The 23005-nt window shown below is 36.1% G+C and overlaps 1 protein-coding gene across 1 annotated transcript in view; it reads left to right on the top strand.

The window, feature by feature from the left end:
- The window catches only part of LOC143892567 (putative LRR receptor-like serine/threonine-protein kinase At1g56140), a 28182-nt gene extending 5589 nt beyond the window's left edge, over nt 1-22593 (top strand). The window contains exons 2-16 of the mRNA XM_077397285.1: nt 56-236; nt 338-409; nt 1193-1264; nt 7748-7819; nt 10849-10920; nt 13054-13125; nt 13211-13279; nt 13578-13649; nt 13732-13803; nt 13922-13993; nt 16007-16051; nt 16325-16386; nt 18276-18652; nt 19481-19676; nt 20014-22593. Of these exons, the coding sequence (XP_077253400.1) occupies nt 58-236; nt 338-409; nt 1193-1264; nt 7748-7819; nt 10849-10920; nt 13054-13125; nt 13211-13279; nt 13578-13649; nt 13732-13803; nt 13922-13993; nt 16007-16051; nt 16325-16386; nt 18276-18652; nt 19481-19676; nt 20014-20231 (1722 nt within the window). The 5' untranslated portion in view covers nt 56-57 and the 3' untranslated portion in view covers nt 20232-22593. The remainder of the gene's footprint in view (nt 1-55; nt 237-337; nt 410-1192; nt 1265-7747; nt 7820-10848; nt 10921-13053; nt 13126-13210; nt 13280-13577; nt 13650-13731; nt 13804-13921; nt 13994-16006; nt 16052-16324; nt 16387-18275; nt 18653-19480; nt 19677-20013) is intronic.
- The last annotated feature ends 412 nt before the right edge of the window (nt 22594-23005 follow it).

The following is a 23005-nucleotide window of genomic DNA, read 5'->3' as shown; positions in this document are numbered from 1 at the left end:
TCTGAGCTTCATTACCAGTGTTTTACTTGGTGGGGATGGATGTGTTTATATGCAGCGATGGCTCTAAACTCCATTTTTCAACACTGGGGTGTTTCTGCTTTTAGAACCTGGAACATAAGCGGAGAAATATGTAGTGGAAGTGCTGTGGACGACACGAGAATTGAAGACCAGAGTAAACCTGCTCTTAAATGTGACTGCAGTTTTGATAACGGCAACCTTTGCCGTATTACCCAACTGTAAGTGTGGCACATCCACGCATGCCATTTGCATTCTGTTACTTCTGGGTGCATCCTTTTCTATTTTTTTGTATTTTGTTTTGTTTTTGTGTCCTTTTCAGGTGGGTAAATGAACTGGATGCAGTAGGGGTAATTCCGGAACAGCTCGGCAAGCTGACTGAACTCATCAATCTGTATGGATACATTCCTTAGGCCCTGTTTGTTTGAGATTATGATAACCGATGGTGAGCCCCCAAACTGAATATTGGACTAAAATTTAATGTAATTTGAGTCCAATAATCAGTTTGGAGGCTCACCATCGGTTGTCATAATCTCAAACGAACAGGGCTTTACTTGTATTTTTTTTGTCACTCAAAGTTTCGTACTCAGGAAAATGAGTGTGTATTGAAGTATAAAAGATTAAATAACACCATCTCTAACGGCTTAAGCTTTTGGAGTAATTGGTTGTTTTCAGATGGTATCATGGTATCAGATCCTCGGTTCAAAACCCAAAACTCCATGCATGGCAAACCCAAAAGAGGGGCTACATGTGCCACCTGTACGGCCAACCCAAAAAAGGGGGGCCACATGAGGGGGAATAGTGTAGAATAAATGATTAAATAACACCATCTCTATTGGCATAGTCTTCTGGAGTAATTGGTTGTTTTCACAATATAAACATGTCCGATATACCACCCTTTCCCTTCGCGGCTTCGTCTACAGGCGGATTTTGTTAACATGTTCCAATCCCCCACAATTTTCAAACGTTTTTGTCAAATTTTTTTAAATTCCAGAACTTGGCCATGAACAAAACAGAGCAACCTATAGTAGCTGAATGCCATTGTAATGTTATTCTATTTATAGAAAGGCTTCTTTGCTTTTACATTTTTGTAGTAAAACTAAAAACTTCCATGAGCATGAGTATATGTGTTGTTTGAATGCTGTAACTAGTTGTTTTATTTTTATTTTTTTTGCAGGAATTTGGGACAAAATTACTTAACGGGTCCCTTGCCTGCATTTATCGGAAATTTAACTAAAATGCGATACATGTCAGTCCTTCTCCTCCTCCTTCTTCTTCTTCTTCTTCTTCTTCATCTTATTGTTGTTGTTATAATTTAACTAAAATGCAATACCTGTAAGTCCTTCTTCTTCTTCTTCTTGCTGTTGAAGATGACGATAGATGCCAGATTAATGTTGTGGACAGACTCTTGTTTTGTTGCTTTCCACACATTTTTACTTGAAACGCTTTCATTGATTCACACCACAATTTAAAAATGAACAATGTCAATCATTGGATCGCCCCATTTGACTCATTTTTAGCTCTGATCAGCTCAATTGATAGGTCTTGTTTCTCACTTTTTGGTTTCCTTGTGGTGGGAAGCAAAAATAGAAACAAATTTTTTCTAGGCTTTAGTAAAACCTAAGGTATAAAAAAAACAAGAGATGGTTTTCTCCTAGTGTGGGAGGCTCTTTATGTGACGACTGCAAAGAGGAAAGGGAGAGAGAAGAGGTTTTCTTCTCAAGGTTCTCTTGGGTACACGGTCTTGGTTGAGTAAAGCAAGGGAAAAAGGGTTGCGGGTTTATCTATTGTAATCATTGTATATTGTTTTCTCATAGTGGAAGATCGTGTTCTGCTGAAGATGTAGGCCTTTGTGCCGAACCACGTAAAATCTCACTGTTCATCGTATTGTACCTTTTCATTTTTTTGTTCGCGATTGGATCGGATTTTACCCAACAGATTTTCTCAACAATTTGGGGCAAAGAAATCACCAGGTTCAAACTCTCAATTTTTTTGGCCTCCAACTCATTTTGATACCGATGCATCCACTAAGGGCAAAGAAGCACAACAAAAACAACAACAAAAAAGAAAAAGAAAAAAAGAAAAGAAAAGTCATGAAATAAATTCCACAGTCGAAATGCTTATGTAGAAATTTAGAGACATGAATTGGAGAAGAGAAGAGAAGACAAGAATAGAATAAGAAGAGCGAACCAACCACAGAAATTGTTTGGGAAAGAGTTCAAATTATTGTTCACAACCTGTCTTCTCTCCTTTATATGACTCCATGCCAAACTGAATAAGCCGCTCATGGTTTATAAGTTGCTCGTGGGCTGTAACCAAAACTATTGGGCATAACAAAAGTGGCTTAAGTACACACTAGGTCATAAAGAACCAATTTGCAAAAATAAAAAACTCCATGGTGAAGATTATTGTCTGTTTATGTTTTGCTTCTTCTCAATTTTTTTGCCCTTAGTGGGTTGTTTGCCCTTGGGGGATGGGGGTCATTACGATATATACGATTGCTGTTGCAATGTAGGGCATTCCAGGTGTTTGATAATATGACCGGTTGTATTTTATGATGGAACCCAACCCAAGGCCTGCTTTTGCATACTTGTCACAATGGAAAGCATTCCAGGTGTTTGACCATATGCCTGGTTGAACAAATACAAGATTCTTGGTCTTTCTTTTTAAGAGAAGTTTACTTATTCAGGGATTGCTTTTCTTTATATAAAAGAGGATGTAAATCATGAGTTACAATCAATCAAGAATATTGGAATCAAAATTTCTCTCTTTTATCAGTCAACACATCAAACTCTTTCTCAAGCACAAGGGAATGCACATATGTTGGCCAAGTATCCTCCTATCTCTACTGATCCCAAATTTAGACAATGGGATATGGAGAGCTCCATAGAGGTGAGTTGGATCTTGAACTTGAATTCGATAGAGCCACTTGTTCATTCTAGCTTCATGTTTCATGTATCTGCAAAGGGGATATGTGATGCATTATTGTAGATATGTTCCCACTCTTAAGAATGATGTACAAAACTATCAAGTATCTCGTGAGGTTGCTCATTCCAACAGTTGGAGAGAGCATGTTATTTGAGTTCTATGAGGGGCTTCTTCTTTGCTTGGAGGATCTCACTATGCTTGAGCCTATATTTACGTTGGAAATTCTCGTAGCTTTTGGTAACGAGTTGGCTTGTCGTTTTGAGGAGCATTAGACTTATGATTTCATCAGAGTACTTCAACTTGAGTATGACTAGTTTCATACTCAGCTATTGTCGATGAATTCTTAAAATTGTTGTCTTTTAGTAGTATAACTAAATCTTAGTAATATTGCTCACTTGTTGTCTTTTAGTAGTATAACTAAATCTTAAAATTGCTCCACATTTTTTTACATCTATGGTCTTTTTTGGAGCTTGATGATCGGGGGCTATTATTTGGAAGGTTAGTGAGCATGGCACCTTATAATTTTTTGAAGCTGGTCAGGACCATCATGTTACTTTTATTTCTGATTCTAGCATGCATGCTTTATCCTCTCGCATTTCTGTACCTTTTATCATGCTTTTAAATTTCTGCTGAAAGCAACACGAAAAGACCGAAATGTTTCTGTTTTCTTCCCCACCAAAACCAAAACCGAAATTACAGAAATGCATAGGCCAAAATGTAGTGCATGTATTATGTATAAATATTTATATGAATTATATGTGAAATTTGGTATGTAGTTATGTACTAAATTATCAGACATGCACGGTATGCATGTCACCAGGCGCATATCACTAGGCGTTCGATGTTTTAAACCATTAATGAGAACTGAAAAGTTTCTTTAAATCCACAAGGGGCCTTCGTCAAGGGGATCCTCTAACCCCTATCTATTTATTACCTCTGACGAGGTGTTGAGTAGGGGTCTTACGAAGTTGTTCCAAGGTAAGAAAGCAGACTATTTATGCTCTAGAGGGTGTGTTCCCATATCTTATTGCCTTTTTTTGCAGATGATGCAATTATTTTTTTCTAATGGCTGAATATGAATCAGCTTCTTGCCAAATGGTAAACAACGATATAAGTAGCTTCTCTTGCGCTGATAATACCCCTTAGGCTAGAAGGACTATAATAAAGACGACAACAAGTTTTCAACTTAAAAGATTACCTGGTAGGAGTGCACTTGTACAAGGGAAGAATGAAGATAATCTACTTTGAGATGTTGATTGAGAAACTCCAACGACGGCTAGAAGGTTGGAAAGGAAAACTGCTTTTGTCAGGGCATGGTTATTTTACTCAATCATGGTCGGCTAAGTCTATTTACATCATTTCAGCCCTTAAGCCCCCTTTAGCGGGGTTCTTGAACATCTTCGAAGCATATTTGCTAATTTTTGGTTTAGGCCATGGCCATAGGGAGAAGGAGGTGCAAGCAATGTGATGTGTGAGGGTATGACTAAATTGCAAATAGCCTATGTGGCAAGTCTTGTAAATAGTATATAATAAAGGGTGTGGTGTGTAGGGGTAAGAATGTAATAAGTGAGGGATGAGAGCATCATATAGTGAGGTTTAAATGTAAAAGGGGAACGGTGGGGTGGGGGGTGGGAGAGTGTGCAGTTGGTGAGCTGCCTTGTTGGAAGCCATGTGGAAGCAAAGATGGCAGCATAACTAATTGCCACATCACCTGAGACAATTGTTATCCTCTCCTTTGCATCTAGTGGGGACGGGTCCACTTGTCAATTCCTTTAGCTGCTAGTGGGGACCACTCAGTTGCTAGCTTCAAAGGCTCCCAAGTGTCCTGCCACCTCAGCTCATACAGCTGGCAGCTAGCTGGCAAGGAATCTTCTAGAGCCTCTCCCTCCATCTATAAATAGAGGAGAAAGGGCGCACAAATGGGAGTTTTTGGAGAATCACATTTTTTCCCTGGTTTTGAAAACCAGTTTGGAAGAGAAAGATGGATTGTAAGAAGTGGAGAAGAAGCTCCTCATTTTCGAAGCATCTTATTTTCTTCTTCATCTCTCAGCATGTAAGTTCAGCCTTTAAGTTCAGCTGAGATATTTCCTTCTTTCTCGATTGTATGTCATTTTTGCCTTTGAAGAGAAATACTTTCACCTTGCTCAATTCTTCAGTACTTTCTACTTGTTTTACATAATACTATCAGTATTCTTGTGGATCTATGAGATCCTTTCAGTTTCTGTCCAAAAACTTTTCCAATTCAGTAGTCATCCTTTAGTTTCTTTTTTGAAAAAAAAAAAAAAAAAAACTTTGCAATTACGACAGAGTTCATCTCGTTCTTCATCTCCGCGTGAATTATCATAGTTTCCTTTTTGGTTAAAACTATTTGTGGCTATTGCTGATGGAAATTTTTTCAATTACAGCTGAATTACAACACATCTTTGTTTAAATCAATCCTGTATTTCGATCATATTGCGAGGATTTCAAACTCTGTTTTTTGTTCACACGTCCATTAACGGTTTTAAAAGAACATTTTTAGAAAACTCTTTGATGCAATCATATGTAAACAACATCATTTTCGAGTTTGAGCTTCCTATTGATGCCTTGAGGGATTTGCATAGCTAAAGTTTTTGACATCACACAATTTTTTTGGAAAATTCAAGATCTATACATGAGTTTGTAGATTTTAATACAATTAGAGGATGTAATCTCTTAATCCAAATATGGAGTTCTCAACATCATTCAAATTTTGGGAAAATTCAAGATCTATAAATAAGTTGTTATATTTTAATATAATTAGAGTAGGTAATCTCTTAAACGTAATTTTGATTGAAAAAAATAACTGTGACTGTACATTCTTAACCTTGAGAACTTTCTTAAATTGAAATGATTTTTTTTTTTTTTTAAATGGTAGCCAATTTTATTGAAAAAGAAGAGGACCGAGATGGTCGATGTACAACGAGAAAGAAACAAGAAATAAAGGTGGACTCTACAAGAACTGGAAATACAAACAAGGAGGGAGAGAATCAAACAAAGCCAATGATTCCTTAGTGACAACCTGTCTAGCTAACCCATCCGCCACCAAGTTGGCGGATCGCCGCACGTGATGAAAGACCAAAGAAGTAGATCTCATCCAATCAAACATCTCATCTAACAACTTGTTAAATCTCCACGGATGTTTCTCCGATTTGGTAAGCCAGCGAATCACGTTTAAAGAATCCCCTTCTATCACCACATCGGTCAGACTATCTCTAACCAATAACTTTAATCCTTGGTGAGCTGCACGCACTTCTGCCTCCGATGCATCTGCTATACCAATGGAATCAGCGAACACCCAAAGAACCTCCCCAAGTTCATTTCTCAAAACTCCACCAACCCCAGCTGGGCCGGGATTACCCAAGCTAGAGCCGTCGAAGTTAAGTTTAAAAAAACTGCTTGGGGGAGGGGTGCATTCTTGCACTATCTTCTCCTTTTTTTCTCACTACTAGAGCATACTCCCCTCCAACCTGCCCATAAGTCATAGGCGGATATAAATTTGAAACTTGGGAGAATTTTGGCCCATGATATCGACAAAGCAATGACTTTGAAATGATACTTCCCACTTTTTCATAGAAATTTATGTGCAGTTTTGAACTTTGTTATGATTTTGCGTGGTCGATTGCAGATCATTACTAATTCCCCTGGAATCAAAGTTATTGGATTTTTCTGTCTTTCATTTAAACTCTTTCCCTCCTTTCTAGTGTTTGTAACTTGATTCTTTTACTCTCTTTCATGTATCTTCCTTTCTCTCTTTCATGTTTCTTTTACTTTTTGTTTTCATCATCAAATCTCTCTCTCTCTCTCTCTCTCTCTCTCTCTCTCCTTATTTCTCTGTTTCAAATCCTATCCATCGCCCCAAGATCCATCACCGTGCCCACAACAAACTCCCAAAACCCCCAAAGAGGTGATCCTACTCATCATCACTGATGCTCAAATCAGATGCATTGATGCTGTATGATTTATCTCCATCAATAGAAGCTTCATGATGTGGGCATGGAAGTTGAAGTCAATGTCGCGACTTTTTTCTTTTCTTTTTTGAAAAAGGAGATACAAATCTGAGCTCTTCAAACTAATAAAAACTACCGACTAACAACAGTTACGGTTAAATAAGCAGTGATTTGGAAATCAGATGTTAATAATGGTAACTTTATAGTAAGATCTTAAGGGAAGCAGGGAAGTGTATATATATCATTTCCCCTTTTTGTGATGACACTCCTCTCTTTGTTTTAGACTAACAGCCTTTAGCAGCAAATTAGAAAAGTCTAAAACAGAGAGAGAGAGAGAGAGAGAGAGAGAGAGAGAGAGAGAGAGAGAGAGAGAGCTATTATCAAAACAAGTGAGTACAGATATCATGATGTAACAGCCTTTAGCAGCAAATTAGAAAAGTCTAAAACAAAGAGAGAGCTATTATCAAAACAAGTGAGTACAGATATCATTTCGTGCATTGAAATTACTAATGCGGAATCTAAATGTGTCATTTCCATTATCACCATCGCCCATTCATTATGATCCGTTCTCCCTGTTCACCGTTTGGAAATGGATCTCATTTTGTAGTGCCATTGCGAGGCAGTTTACTAGCTTGATTGAGTATGCAACTAATAGTGTGGTATTGTTTATATGTATTACCATTCCTATATTATTGTTGTTTTTTGTAATGACTGCACAAAATAACAGTACGTAAAGTATCCACCTGATGCCTCTACTACTATTCTTATTTTTTTATTATATTTTTATAACCTTTTCTCACACTCTAAGCCTCTTAACAACTATTAAATCTTATTAGGAGCTTTGGGGCCAATGCGTTATCTGGAACCATCCCAAAGGAGCTTGGTAACCTTCAAAATCTACTTTCTTTGTAAGTTATCCTTACTACTCTGTTGAACTTTTTTAGGTAAAAGATCATTGATGTAGCATGTACATGTTTTAGTGTACGATATTATAGAAGATCATGTAATCTCTAATACAAGTGTCAAATGTGGGGACACTAATTGGAACCTATCAAGTGCAGGTGGTGGTTCCCGCGGGTGCCAAACAATCCAATCATAATAAATTGTAAAATTGTCATGTTTGTTTACACTAAAATTTAGTGTCCATGATTACATCAAATTCTTATTCGTTACAATGAAAGGGAATTATACGCCTTGTCTCTAGGCTGAGATTTTTTTTTTCTTTTTTTCAGTCGATGAAAGGAATTTAGTGTCCATGTTTTGTTTTCAGTCGAAATGAAATTTACAACTAGGGCATGAATCATGTCGGAACAAATAGTTCTTTTATTACTGATTGAAAACCTCATTCTACAATGTTTTGATAGTTGACATGCCTTACATTGTAGACTTGATAGGGACAACTCAAAAAAGAATGAAATAACAACTTTAGAGAATAGAATGACAAGTGATTAAGCCGGATGTGACACAGACGGATCCGAGCTTCAGAACTATACTAACGCAGACTACTACTATTCAATCGAAAAGCCGAAGATGGTGCTGGTGTAGTTGGAGAAAAGTCCAAGAAGTAAAGACCATTGGCTTCATCCTCAATGTTGGGAAAGTTGCCTTGTTTCCCAAGCAATTGGGATTCGGTTGGTGGAAACCAAAATGGAAACAAGCCTCTCCTTTAAGTTTTAGAAAAACCTAGGTATAAAACACACTTCTCTTTAATGAGAAAGGGTGGTGGGAGGCAAGAGAAGGCTTGGGCTTGAGGTGAGAGAAAGAGGGAGAAAAAGAGAGAAGGAGAAAAAAGAAAAGGGTTTTTATTGGGTATTCTCTTGTGGGTTTTTCTCGGGTTTCTCTTGTATACGGTCTTGAGATGGAGGCCCTTTAGGCCAATCAGACATGGGACTTGGGTCCCCTTCCTCCTGGAGCTAGGCTTGTAAGTTGCCGATGCGTCTATGCCGTCAAACACTTACCTGATAGGACTGTTGAGCACCTTAAGACGTGCTTGGTTGCTAAAGGTTATACTCAAACCTTTGGACTTGATTATACAGAGACATTCTCTCTTGTGGCCTAGATTCCCTCTATTCGGGTTCTCATCTCTCTTGCAGTTAATAGAAGGTGGCACCTACACCAACTAGATGTCATGAATGCATTTCTTCATGGTGAACTTATTGAGGAGGTTTATATGGAGCAACCTTTTGGGTATGTTGCTTAGGGAGTGATGTCCTCCTCAGTGTGTCGGTTAAAGCGATCTATATACGGTCTAAAGCAGGCCTCTAGAGCATGGTTTGGGAGATTTAGTGATGCTGCCATGCTCTTTGGCATGAAGCAATGTGCAGTTGATCACTCTGTCTTCAGTCATCAGTTTGTTGTTGGTTGTGTTTTATTGATAGTGTATGCTAATGACATTATCATTATAGGTAGTGATTCATTGGGAATACAGAAACTGAAGACATTCTTGCAGAAGGAGTTTTCAACGAAAGATCTGGGACATCTTAGGTACTTTCTTGGCATCGTGGTTGCCTATTCCACTAGAGGCATCTCTCTCTCTCAAAGGAAATATGTGTTGGATCTTCTTAAGGAGATCGGTTAACTTTGAGTGAAACCTGCTTCTGTTCCCATGGACCCAAATGTAAAACTTCTTCCAAAAGAAGGAGATTTATTAGATGACCCTGGCAGATACAGGGGGTTGGTTGGTAAGCTCATATATCTTACAGTCACTCGTCCAGACATATCATTTGCAGTTGGCTTCGTCAACCAACATATGAGTTCACCACGTACTTCACACTGGGCAGCAGTGGTTCAGATTCTTCGCTACTTGAAAAGGGAGCCAGGCCTCCTATTCAAGAAACATGGACATATCAGGTTTGAAGGATTTTGTGATGCAGATTGGGCAATATCTCCAGCAGATAGGAGATCCACCACTGGATATTGTACCTTTGTTGGCGGCAATTTAGTATCATGGAGGAGTAAGAAACAAGATATTTGGTTGAGGTCTCTCATATCAGAGATTGGTTTCTCTTCATCTTCTCCAGCTCAGCTTTATTGTGACAATAAGGCTGCAATCCATATAGCTACCAATCCCTATATTCTATGAGAGAACCAAGCACATAGAGGTTGATTGTCATTTCATTCCCCAGAGAATACATCGAGGTGAGATTCATGTTTCCTTCACTCGATCCATGGACCAGCTAGCTAACATCTTCACTAAGTCTTTAAGTAAAGCCAAACTAAATAACATTTGTAACAAGCTTGGAATGTATAATATCTACATTCCAGCTTGAGGGGGAGTGTTAGATGTATGTGTGTTATGTACATGCCTAAGGGCATAGTGGTCATTTGGTTGTTCTCTCTTTTATATAAATACATAAGTGAGGGGGAGCACACTCTAACTCACTCTCTTCTTCCATTTTCTATCTCAACAATCACAATATGATAATCTGCCTTCAAATTTTTTGCCATGTTATAGAAGTAGATTGTTGATATATAACCAGTAAATTTATACATAGAAACTCATTCATAGCTGATAAATTGCCTAGAAATTTTCTTGTAATGGAAGTGGGTCAATATTGCATCCATAGGGAGAAAGATAGAGTATAGCATGATCACCATCTATTTGATAACTCACTGATCAGATGGGCCCCACCCTTATTCAGAGGTCTGGCCATACCAAGACATTCTTGGTTGAGCAAGTGGTGTACCACACCGTCCGATCAACTTCATATGGTATCTTATTGCATATGCAACATCTAAGCTCTGTATGAAAGTAAAGGGTAGTAAGAAAGTAAAGTCATTTGCCCAAACTATGTTGGGTTTTTTGCATTGTTAGCAAGGGAAGAGTTCTCGCTGTAACTTCCATACATAATGGGTATTTTTTTATCAAGTACATGCTAAAAAAAGATATTGTGGATCTTGGAATATAAAATCTTAACATATTTACATTCTTGTGCAGGGCATTCAACGAAAATAACTTCTCTGGTTCTCTTCCTGATGAGCTTGGGAATTTAACCAATCTAAAAGAATTGTAAATTGAGTTTTTCTCTCTCTCTTTCCTACCTCCTTGAGAAAATAATATGAAATCTGTTAGAAAATTTTCATTTGTCACCTGATTTTCTACGGGTAGATCATAAATTCGGAATTAAATACATTTGAATGGAAAATGAAATAAAAGGCCATCTGCTGAGACGTTATATCATAAAGGTTTTGCATGTTGACTCAATAATGTAATAATATGAAATCTGTTATAAAATTTTCATCAGTCACCTGATTTTGTCCGTAGATCATAAATTCTGAATCAAATACATTTGAAGGGAAAATGAAATAAAAGGTTATCTACTGAGACATTATATCATAAAGGTTATGTATTTTTGCATATTGACTCAATAGTTTTTTTATTATCAGAGAAGGATATTGTATAAAACTAAGCGATCTTTATTCTCTCAAATAAGGATAAAACACTGTAGCAAAATGTCAAGAATAGATGTAAGAAACACAATCACACAAAACATGAACACAAAATATTACGTGGTTCGGCGGTGTTATTACATCCATGAGAGAAGAGTCTTACTATTTCGTTTGGGGTTACAAAATCTCATTCTCGTCCAAGAAAACTTAAAGAAAATTACCGATACCCTTTAATACAAAACTAAAAATTAAATTTTCCTTTCGAGGCACATTAGTCCGTCAGGGTGGCCATCTGCACAACAATCTCCACCTTGGATTTAATTCTGCAAACACCTGAAGATTGACTCCATTGTGTATTCTCTCGAACACAACTCCGCATCTCGTGCACATGAGGTGCCCACCCTACTCCACCGGGTGCCTCGCCGGTCACCAACAACGGCTGATATTGGCAAAGCCTAAGCAATGCTTGAACTTAGTTGTTGTAACCGATTTTGTCAACATATCCACTGCATTATCATATATATGTAATATCTTCAAGTTGATACTTTTATCTGCTACCCGCTCTTACCTTATGATGTCTCACATGAATATGTTTCGTCTTGGCATTATATACTTTATTCTTTGTCAAATGTATGGCACTTTGACTATCACAGTGCAACGAGACTTTGTAATGAAATGTAACCAAGTTGCAAAATATATTTACCAAATGGTTGTTTGCTGACCGTCATTATCATTTGATTGACAAGTTGATTATATTTCGAGGAACATATCAGCTTGAGGGGGAGTGTTACATATATGCAAATGGTATATTAAGTGGTTTCATATAGTGGTACCCTTCATGAAGCGTATTTTAGTCTTTTGCATTGCTCTTGTATATATACCACTTGTATTCTCATCTTATATTAACAATAAATAGTCTCCTTCTCGTGAAAATCCTCTTCTTTTCATCTGTTTCCTCTCTTTACATTGCATCTTTATGATTAGAAGGATTATTTACATGATATAATGTATCTGTATAATAATATGTATATGTCTATATGGTACATAGAATTTTATACAGGGATCCAGATGCTGTAGTATAGCATAAGATATAGTTTTACTTTTGACTATAGCACGGTGTAAATTTGTAATAAATATCACACAAAGTGGACATAAGCAATTTTTAATCATCTTCTCAAAAATAAAGTTAGCGAAACTGGATTTAAATGACTTTACATGAGTTATGAGAGTGAGCTAAAGTTTAGTTGCACTGTGGGTCACGGTGCTCTATACTGCAACCTTGAGACCACATTTTTTATCCCAGAACACTGACCATAATAAAGACTAAAACTTTACATCACTGGCATTATATTGGATAGTAATTCATTTACACAATAAAACAAAAAGTATTAAACATTAAAACACCTTAGGTGCTTCCTATCTGTTTCACAAGAATTTTTTTAACTAGCTGGTAATGTATATATGAAGGAGTTTCTACATGCAACAGCTGCCCATTCAACAATATCATGATGGAAAAAGAACAGATAATGACATGACAGTTCTAGTTTTTCATGAATATGTGAAATATCTTTGTTATATTTCCTGTTATATTTTGTCTTTTGTGAGTATCAACAACTACTAGCATCTTTATGGGTGGTGACTCTAAATTGTCCTTTTAAATCTTTCAAGTTTAGAAGAACATGCTAAATGCTCGAGGATAAAATATGAGAAGAAATCGTACAATTTGATTCATGAGTTATGTTCACATTGACAGTTACTGTTTTAGTTCTGGAGTGAGTGGTCAGATTCCTTCAACATTTGCCGACCTACGGAAGTTGCAGACACTGTAAGAGCTCATGACTCTTCCCAGTAACATTTGTTCCTTGTATAAAACATGCTTGTTTACCATGAATAATCTCATTGGTTTTCAGGTGGGCTTCTGACAATAAGTTCACTGGCAATATACCTGATTTTATTGGGAATTGGAATATTACATCTCTGTAAGAGTTTTTCCCTCCGTCCACTTGGATTTTATTCTCTTTGTTTCCTTAGCTTAATTTTTATTCTTTTTTATTCCCTTGCTAGAAGATAAAAGTCAGTAGCCAGTTCCGTATTTCGAGGAATTCTCTACTTCTGGATACTATGTGTAGCATTTCAGTTATAGATTCTACCTTTTGATAAGTTATAGTTGGTTTCTTAGTCTAACATTTGGCCATGACTATGAAAATTACTCCATTTTCCTTGATACAGCATGAAAGAATCATTTAGAGGCTTCTAACTATGCACAAACTAATGTAGGAGGCTTCAAGGAAACTCTTTTGAAAGCCCAATACCTTCGAGTTTTTCTAAATTGATCGCAATGACCGATTTGTAAGTGTTTATGTTCTTTAAATATTTTCACTCTTAGTTTTTCTGTGTTCTAACGATACTTTCCTTCGACTATCCTGTATAGGCAAGTGTCTGACATATCCAATGGGAGCTCATCATTAGATTTCATTAAGGATATGAAGGCTTTATCTGTTTTGTAAGATCACATGATCCTGATCCATGTTGTTGTACTGATTTGAAAATTCCTTCTATTTATCTCCATGTATCTAGAAATCAAAATAACATGCACGAAGTGCTTTCTTATTTTTCTGCAGAATCTTGAGAAACAACATGATTTATGGTTCCATTCCTTCCAACATTGGAGAGTACCGACATTTGCAATTCCTGTAATCTTATTCCTTATATGTAACTCATGTTTATTATTTATGTTCAAATAAGAACTTGTGTTTGCTCATTCTGTATGATATGCCTTTGTTGCCTCTGACCTCCCTTTGGCTACTTTCATACTAATCTTTAAAGACCGACATTTTCGAGCTTTAGAATGTCTCACTTTACTTTTCTCTTCTTTCATCATAAGTCTTTTACTTTTGTAGGGATCTGAGCTTCAACAATTTAACTGGATAAATCTTTAAAGCTCTCTCTTCAATTTGAGTTTTCTCGTTTCCCTGTAAAAACCTTACTGGCCCCCGCTCATTTATCTCTTCAATTTTAATGAAGGTCATAACATGTTCTCTTTACTTAATTTTATTTGATGTATGTGCTTTAATTTGTCTTTGATCATGTCAATGAGCAGGTTTCTTGGAAATAATAACTTAAGTGGTACTCTGCCATCTGGAAAACATTCAAATCTTACAAATATGTATGTTAATCTAGTTTTTATGTATTTAGTTGAGAATCCCCTTTATATTGTCTATGTCATCTATAACTTGATGTCCCTCCATTCTTGCTAAATGACTGGCTGCATCCTGTGCACACAATACCTTCTACCTGGCAAAGATTCTCTAGTATCTGTTTTTAGATTCAGTATGATAATTAATCATATTTTAGTGCAATTCATATTGATTTACAGAGATTTGTCATACAACGAACTATCAGGAAGTTTTCCCTCTTGGGTCACTGAACAAGGCTTGCTTCTGTAAGTGGAACAAGCAGAAGCTTCATTTCCCTCGCTGTCTTTTTCTAGTTTTAATACAATGCTAGGTAGCACTATATGTTTCCAATATACCTTTCCCATGGGTCAGGATAGCACCCCTCTTTGTTTCTTGTGTTATGTTGAAATGGTTTTAAACAGTTATAATCAAGTTTTGAAAATCGGAATCAAATCGTAAATCATAACAGTTCGAATCGTAAATCGTAAGATTTTTTTTCTTCATATTTATATATAAAAATGAGAAAATATAAAAATATAAAAATATAAAAAAGGTCAAAAACAAGAATAAAATGAGTGATTATCTATTTTTATTAAAAGTCATTAAATTAAATATAAAAGTTAATGACTAGTAATCCAAAGCACAAACTATATTCATCAATCATCGTACAATAAATTATTAAACAAAGCACAACCTATATTCATCATACAATAAATCATCGTATAAATTATCACAACAGTAAACAAAGCACATACTCAATTCTATAATCATCATTATACAATTAATCATCATACGAAGAAGTGTCAGAACAAAGCATATTGAAGTAGTTTCCATATTGAAATCACAATCAATTCTCAAATTCCAAAGCAGACATAACCTAAATAATTGAAATAGTTGAGAACAAATTGTGAGTCCAATCAGTTCTCAGAATACATAATAAACAAGACCTAAATCATGGTTTAAATAGGGGAAAAGAAACCCTGCAACAGAAAAAGAAAACCTGCGGCTGGTATTGGTAAGTAGGAAGGATGCGAAGAAGGGAAAAAAAGTGAAAAAAGGAGGAGAAGAATAGAGTTTGTGTTTTCTTGTTTTTAGGTTATAAATTGGGGTAGGGGTTTATTTATGATTTATTTCTAATTATACAGGGCCCACCATAGAAAAATAAGCAAACTAAATGCTGGTAAAAAAAAAGCAAACAAAAAAGAATCGTAAAAACATAAATCAAATAGTAAAAATCATAAAAAATCGCATTGTTACAGAAAACGATTCTTCCGATTTGAATCGTTCAACCCTCAATTCAATTTGAATCGTACGATTCAAATCATGAATCATACGATTTTTACAACTATGGTTATAATCATGAATGGGTCCACTGCCCTTTAGTATTTCAATCCACTGGCTCTGAAATCTGGTTGTTTTTCATAGTAATCTTGTGGATGCAGTGTTTTTCTATTAATTACATATATTCCATATATTTCCATCAATGTTGATGAAATTGACAATGAGCTCCCTGTGTTATGTTTTTTGCAGGAACTTGGTAGCCAACAACTTTGTAATTGATAGTTCAAACAGCAGGTGATTGTTTCAATGACATGAGTTACTATATTTTTTTGCCTTTAAAAAAATGAGCATGCCTAAGAAACATTTTAACTGCAAAAGAAGGTTACCACCTTTCTCTGACTTGGTCGCATCCATGTTGCATTGAATCTTCGATAAAAGAAACATTTTAACTGCAAAAGAAGGATACCACCTTTCTCTGACTTGGTGGCATCCATGTTGCATTGAATCTTCAATAAGAAGCTTTCATTACGGTTAGTAGGTTCTGAAGACATTATTTTTTTTATTCAGTACTTTTCCAGGACTAAACTGTCTCCAGAGAAACTTCCCTTGCAATCGAGGTTCTCCACGTTGTAAGTCATCCCCTACCCTAAGGTTTTGTACACATGCATTTATCACCATCCAACATCACAAGGTAAGAAAGGAGATGAAATAAAAGTTCCCCATTTAGAGAGTTTATTCTATTAATGTGCAACCACTTTGATTAAGCAAGGTACAATATATTACATCTCTTGGAAATTAGAAACTACAAGAAGCCAAGTTTTTAAATTTCAGTTTCGGTTTTTGGTTTTGGTTGTCACGGAAATGGAAACATTTTGGTTTCGGTGGAAATCTTGTAAAATCACGGAAATGCATGGAAACATATGCAAATGATGAATGTTTTTAATCTTTTAAAAAAAAATGTGCAAATGATGAAATTTTAAGATGAAACTTTGGGAAATCCTATAACAAGTACAAATGCAAACTTAGTGTAAAACAGCCAATTACTCCAAAAGCTTAAGCTGTTAGAGTTGGTGTTATTTAATCATTTATACTTCAACACTCCCCCAAACATGTGGCCCCACTTTTGGGTTGGCCTTACACATGGATTTTTAATATCAAGGAGTTGTTGGGTTTTGAACCGAGGACATGCCGGGAGTCAATTTCTCTGATACCATATAAAACAACCAATTACTCCAAAAGCTTAAGCCGTTAGAGTTGGTATTGTTTAATCATTTATACTTCAATAGTTAGAAACCAATCACATAAGCAACAAAACCATCTATACAGTTGAGACATGCCTCATAAGTATTACACTTCATCAATACACTTTTTCATACGTCTCAAATAAAGGCATATGATGAAAGGATATGAAAATAGTAAGTTGTATGTTGTCTCACATTGAGAGGAGCAATGGGTCCCCATCATTGTTATAAATTCCGTTCCGTTCCGTTCGGCCGGAATGGACCGGAATTCCGGTTTCGGTCTGGAATCCGGAACGGAAAGACCGTATATTCTGTTCCGGTTCGGTCGTTCCGGCCGGAATTCTGTCGAAATCCGGAATTTCGGAAGAAACAGACGGAATGCCATGTTTCGTCCAGAATTCCCTATTTTCTGTGTTTTTTCATCTTCTCTTGTTTCCTCTTCTTGGTTCTGTTTTTTTCTTCCTTTTTCTTCTCAAAAGTTACATGTAAAGTCATTTAAGTAAATGTCTTTCCATTTACTTAAGATTTACATGTAAATGAGGGAAAAATAGTTTCAAGACCCAAATTTAAAAGGATAAAAAGTCAACTTTCTAGTTCTAGTACAAAATTCGAAAAAAATGGGTCGGGTCAAAATCTTAACTTACATAACTTCCAAACAATGGGGTACTTTTCTAATTTTAAAAAATCCTAAATTCAATCATGCCCAAACATGATTAAATCCCCAAAATCAGGTAAAAAAATCTTCATAATTTGGTCTCTAAAAAATTTTCATCTTGTTAGGCACTAGTCAACACACTTAAGATTTTTCTGTAAGTGAATGTTGGATCTTTTTCATATTTTTAACTATTTAAAAAAAAAATCCCTCGTCATAGCGGAACGAAAAATTTCGAACGAAACGCCGAACGAAACAGACGAAACACAGAAACCTTCCGTTCCGGTAACCAAAACAAAACGGCGAACGAAACGGAATTTATAACTTAGGTCCCCATAAAAAAATGAGGGAAACCTTGTGAATTGGTTTGGTTCCCATTGCTTGCACCCACGATTGAATTTGGAAAAAAATGATCTTTCACAATAAACATCATATAGTTTTGCAATAGATAATAGAATTTACTTCGGTTAATGTCACTATTTTATTGGTTTACAGATTCTTCATTTTCAATCAACTGTGATGGTTAGAAAAAAAAAAGATGATCTTTCACCTATAAACATCACATCATTTTGCAATATATAGTAGAATTTACTTCGGTTAATGTCACTGTTTTATTGGTTTGCAGATTCTTCAATTTCAATCAATTGTGGTGGTCAAGAGAAGACATCTTCCAGTGGCATAGTGTTTGAGAGGGATAATGCATCTCTTGGTGCAGCATCATATTATGTTACTGATGCAAACAATTGGGCAGTTAGCAATGTTGGATTGTTTTTTCGAAACACCAAAGCTTCAGATACTGTATCATCTCCATCACAATCATTTAATACATTGGACCCAGAGCTGTTCCAGTCCGCAAGGTTATCACTAGGATCACTAAGATACTATGGTCTAGGGCTTGAGAATGGAAACTACACCGTAAACCTGCAATTTGCTGAAACATCTTTCGAAAATTCACAAATTTGGCAGAGCCTTGGAAGGCGTATTTTTGATATTTATATCCAGGTACATCCTCTGAAATAAGATAGTTTCGTAAGTTCTTAAGATTTTATTGTCTTTCTTATCACTATTCTTTGTCAAATTTTTATCAACTTCTATAAAGTGGTGCCTCTTGAAATTTGAATAGAATTAATGTCATTTGACCATGTGCTCGAAGTTCAGTTTGCATGTTTAACCTGTAGTATCGTGCACTAAATTTATTGCTTTTAATAGCAGAATAAAATTTCATATAAAAGTGGCAAAGTTTACGGCCGGCTGCCAACCTGACACCTACCTCCTCCTTTATCCTGGCTTGGGACAGGCTGTGAAAAACACAAGCGGAATTTGGGACAAAGGCTTAGTTGAGTTGAGTTGAGTTGAGAATAGCGGAATAAAATCTTGAATCGGAAAATTTGATTGATCTTCACCAGTCTGTACCAGGGATGAGCCAAGATTAATGGAAATTCTTCACTTCTAATTTATTTCTTAAGCTTTTATTCTGAAAGAGATGATTAAGAAACCCTAAATGGAATCATTTCTATTTGACCACCAGGGACCTTTTATTGAACTTGGTTTTTATTTCCTTTCATGGATACCCATTTCTTACATGTACTGGATACTGAAAGATGTGAAAAAAGCCAACAGATCCTGTGTCCATGTAAAGAGCTGTTATGTCAATGGGTCACAAAATTCCCAAAAAACTTCAAAGATTTTGACACTTTCTGAAATATGGGCATATCGAAATCCCAGACTTATCTAACCATGGTCTATTTGAAAATATGTAGATGATTTCACTATATTAATTCATTCTGACAATGCCTATTAGTTTTGAAGATCTTCTAATTAATGCTTCAGGGAGGTCTCACCCAGAAAGATTTTAATATTAGAACCGAGGCAGGTGGGAATTTTATGGCTGTTCAAAAGGAGTTCAAGGCTCAAGTGACTGAAAACTTCCTTGAAATCCATCTATTTTGGGCTGGAAAGGGGACTTGCTGCATACCTAACGAGGTTACTTATGGACCATCCATTTCTGCTGTTAGCATCACGCCAGGTAACATAATAAAAATAGTCACTGTTCGACGGTGTAGCAGACTTTTAACTCTCTGGGATTGTTTAGATGCAGGGACAATCTTTCAGTGGTAAATGAGTTTCCAAGCATTGGCTAACTCATTTTCCATGAAAAATGTTTTCCCTGGTTTTTCGCAAATTTAAACCCTACTAGACCATGGATTTTTTTCACGGAAAATATTCTCTGATTTCTAGTAAATTTTATCCCTACTAGACCTTGAAATTTTTTTGCTTAAAATTCTTTTCCCTGCAACTAAACAGACCCTACATTTTTTTTCAGTAGTCCCATGTTGAATACTAACTATTGATTCCTTATTCAGATTTCAAGCCAAGTGTGAGTAACCCTCCACCAACTACCACCTCAACCAAAAACAGAGCCACCACGTCAACCAAAAACAGAACAATATTGGTTGTCGGAATTGCTGTTGTTATCGGAGTTGTGAGCTTTATATCTGTTCTTGCATTTTTTATTTCAAGACGGAGAATAAATAGCATGGCAATCAATGAAGATGAAGGTAATACTAATTTTACTAAATAATTGATAGATCTAAAAGCCAAAATTCTGCCATGCAAGTCACTGGTATCTTGTACATAATGAATTGGTTCAGGGTACAGTTTCAGTGTGGCGCAGAATTTTAACCGGACCATGGTACTAAGTTAAATTAGGGCCCCCATTTGAATACCTCATGCATTTGTATTTTGATTTGGATTTGAGTTTTGGATACAAAACACATCAATAATCGTCATGATCATGTTTTAAGAGAGAGAAAGAGAGAGAGGGAGGGAGGGAGGAATGGAGGGATGTCTCACTGCTGCCGGAGCATCGTCGAGGAGCAGTGATGGTGAAGGAAGTTGCCACAAATATTGATTTCCAAATAATGTCTCGGAGATTTCCGAGATCTAGCCTAATAAACAAGAATAACTCACAAAAAGGACATTTAACAACATGAGAATCGCCGAAGAGCGAAGGTCATGCCCTTTTCTTGGCTGTCGGCGGCGACCTAGATTAGCAGAGAAGAGAAGAAGAAGAAGAAGAAAAAGAAGATTGACTAAAAAATGACTATAAGGGATGTCTTCAAAAGCCATCGGATGCTTCCTCTGGTGACCGTTGTTTCTGGCTTTCCGGTGGATTCTCTTATTTGTTCGTGTGGCTTTAATCTTGACCATCTAGTGGGACACTTCCTAAATTTTATTGAACCAGGGTATCATGCATTGGAATCAGGGTTCCTTAATATCTGCTGCCGGAGGACCTTAAGTTTGATCAGGAAAGGAGACAATCTGGTTAGGCCTGTTAGAGATATTAAATAACCGCAAGTGCACGGATCGTGTAAATACGGGTCGAACTCAGGGAAGAGAAATCTAGTTGTCAATCCTATTCTTGTACCGATTAGAATACTAGCTATGATATACTGTTGCCTGGAATGGACTCAGGATTTCCGTGGACTTAGACCTCGGAGCCAACACTATATATAAGCGTGTATTCTATTCAATCTAAGAATCAAATTCAACTACGATCTTGATTTGGAAATCTTAATTTAGGCAAAGTGTACCAAAATTCTAATGATTTTTATTAACTACTTATCTAATCTAATTAGAAAAGTAAAATTCTAAAGGCTTAAGTTAATTGGAAAATTGCGAAAGTAATTTGGAATAGTGTAAAAATCTTAATTCAATATAAAAGATTACTTAGGGTTAGAATCCACCATGGGTTTGGATTAGATTGATTAATTAAAACAACTCTTGAATTGGGTTGAAAATTCGATTAACTAATCAATAAGGGATAAGATCAAAGGGATGTCATTCCTTATAAGTAATTAATTAAATTCACTCTCCAATTTACATTGATTATATAGAACTTTATATTTGTTAATCAACAATCATTCATACGAAAGGGGAAAGCCAGTGGCATGAATGATTAGGATTTTTCAAACACAAAATCCTACACAATTTTTCAATTGAGTAGATTGATTTAATTATAAATATTTCTCCTTCCCCATGGCTTCAACTAAACCCTAAGTAATTAGGATTTAGTTATTCGTGAAGAAGGGAAGAAAAATAAAATAAAAGAGATAGATGGGAGAAAGAGTGCCATGTATAATTACTTGAAAATAAAACTAAAAGAAAAATAAACTCTCCACTAATTTGAATTGAAACAAAAATACAACAACTTGAACTTGAAAATAAATAACAAAAAAAACAAAAAGAACTTATTCTTTTTCTCCTCCAATCTTTGGTTAAATCTTCCTCCTTCAAGCTTTAATGTCACCTTGAGTTTGAATGGTGGATGATTGATCCTTGGTTGAGAGTAGAAAAGAAAAAGAGCATGAAAGAAAACAAGAAAACCTAAAAGAGAGAGAGAGAGAGCTTGAGAATGGTGGAGAATTGTAGAGAGAATGGAGAGAGATGTAGAGAGAATTAGAGAGTGTGAGAGAAGAGAATTGTCTTCTTTTTTTTCAATATGTAGCTTTCTTCCCCTTCTATTTTCATCTCCAAGGAAAGACACAATCTTGGCATCTTTTTGTATTTTTGGAAATCACCACCTGTAGTTGACAATTTTGTAACTCTGAGTATTTGTTGATAATAGAAAACTTCCTCCTTTCTTTCTTCACAATTTCAGCAACTTGGTACTCCCTTTTGATAATTTTGAGCAACTTTTGTTGACTTTTCTTCCTCCTCTTACTCTTACGTGGGAATTGGTGCTCTTTTGCTACAAGACAAAATAGCATGATTATGCATATATTAAAAACCATATAAAATCTCATATAAATAGGGAATGAATTTTAGCAAATGTAAGTGGGTCCCACCATTGTTGCATATAATAGCAACAAAGTAAATTAGAAACTACTATTGTTATACCCAAACCAAAACGTGGCAATGAGTACATGCTATTTTCCTCCCATGTCCAAGTGGGTCCCACTTGCATGTATAGCAATTAGGAAATTGTATTTCTTTCAAAAGGAAACGTGGGTTGCTGTTTTGACTTCAAATGGGTCCCACTTTTGCATGTAATACATGGCATCATGCCTCTTTTGTTTCCAGCAATAATCGATTCCAGCAACTTATAAATTCGTTTCCAGCTTCTGATTCCAGCAGCTTTGCTAATTCCAGCAACCTGAATCCATTCCAGTTCAATTCCAATTCGATTCCAGCAGCTTTGCTAATTCCAGCAACCTGATTCCAGCAGCTTTATTAATTCCAGCAACTGATTCCAGCAACCTGATTCCAGCAGCTTTATTGGCTGAAATTCACTTTTCTCTGAAATAAGAAATAGGAATACTTGTGACTTAAAGAAAATTCTATTTCTTTAGAGAA

Source organism: Tasmannia lanceolata, unplaced genomic scaffold, assembly GCF_043159265.1.
Source record: "Tasmannia lanceolata isolate RefF3 unplaced genomic scaffold, GAP_Taslan_0.1 ptg000015l, whole genome shotgun sequence".
NCBI classification, from domain to species: Eukaryota; Viridiplantae; Streptophyta; class Magnoliopsida; order Canellales; family Winteraceae; genus Tasmannia; species Tasmannia lanceolata.
The sequence above is the reverse complement of the archived record's forward strand: the minus strand, read 5'-3'. Positions and strand labels throughout refer to the sequence as shown.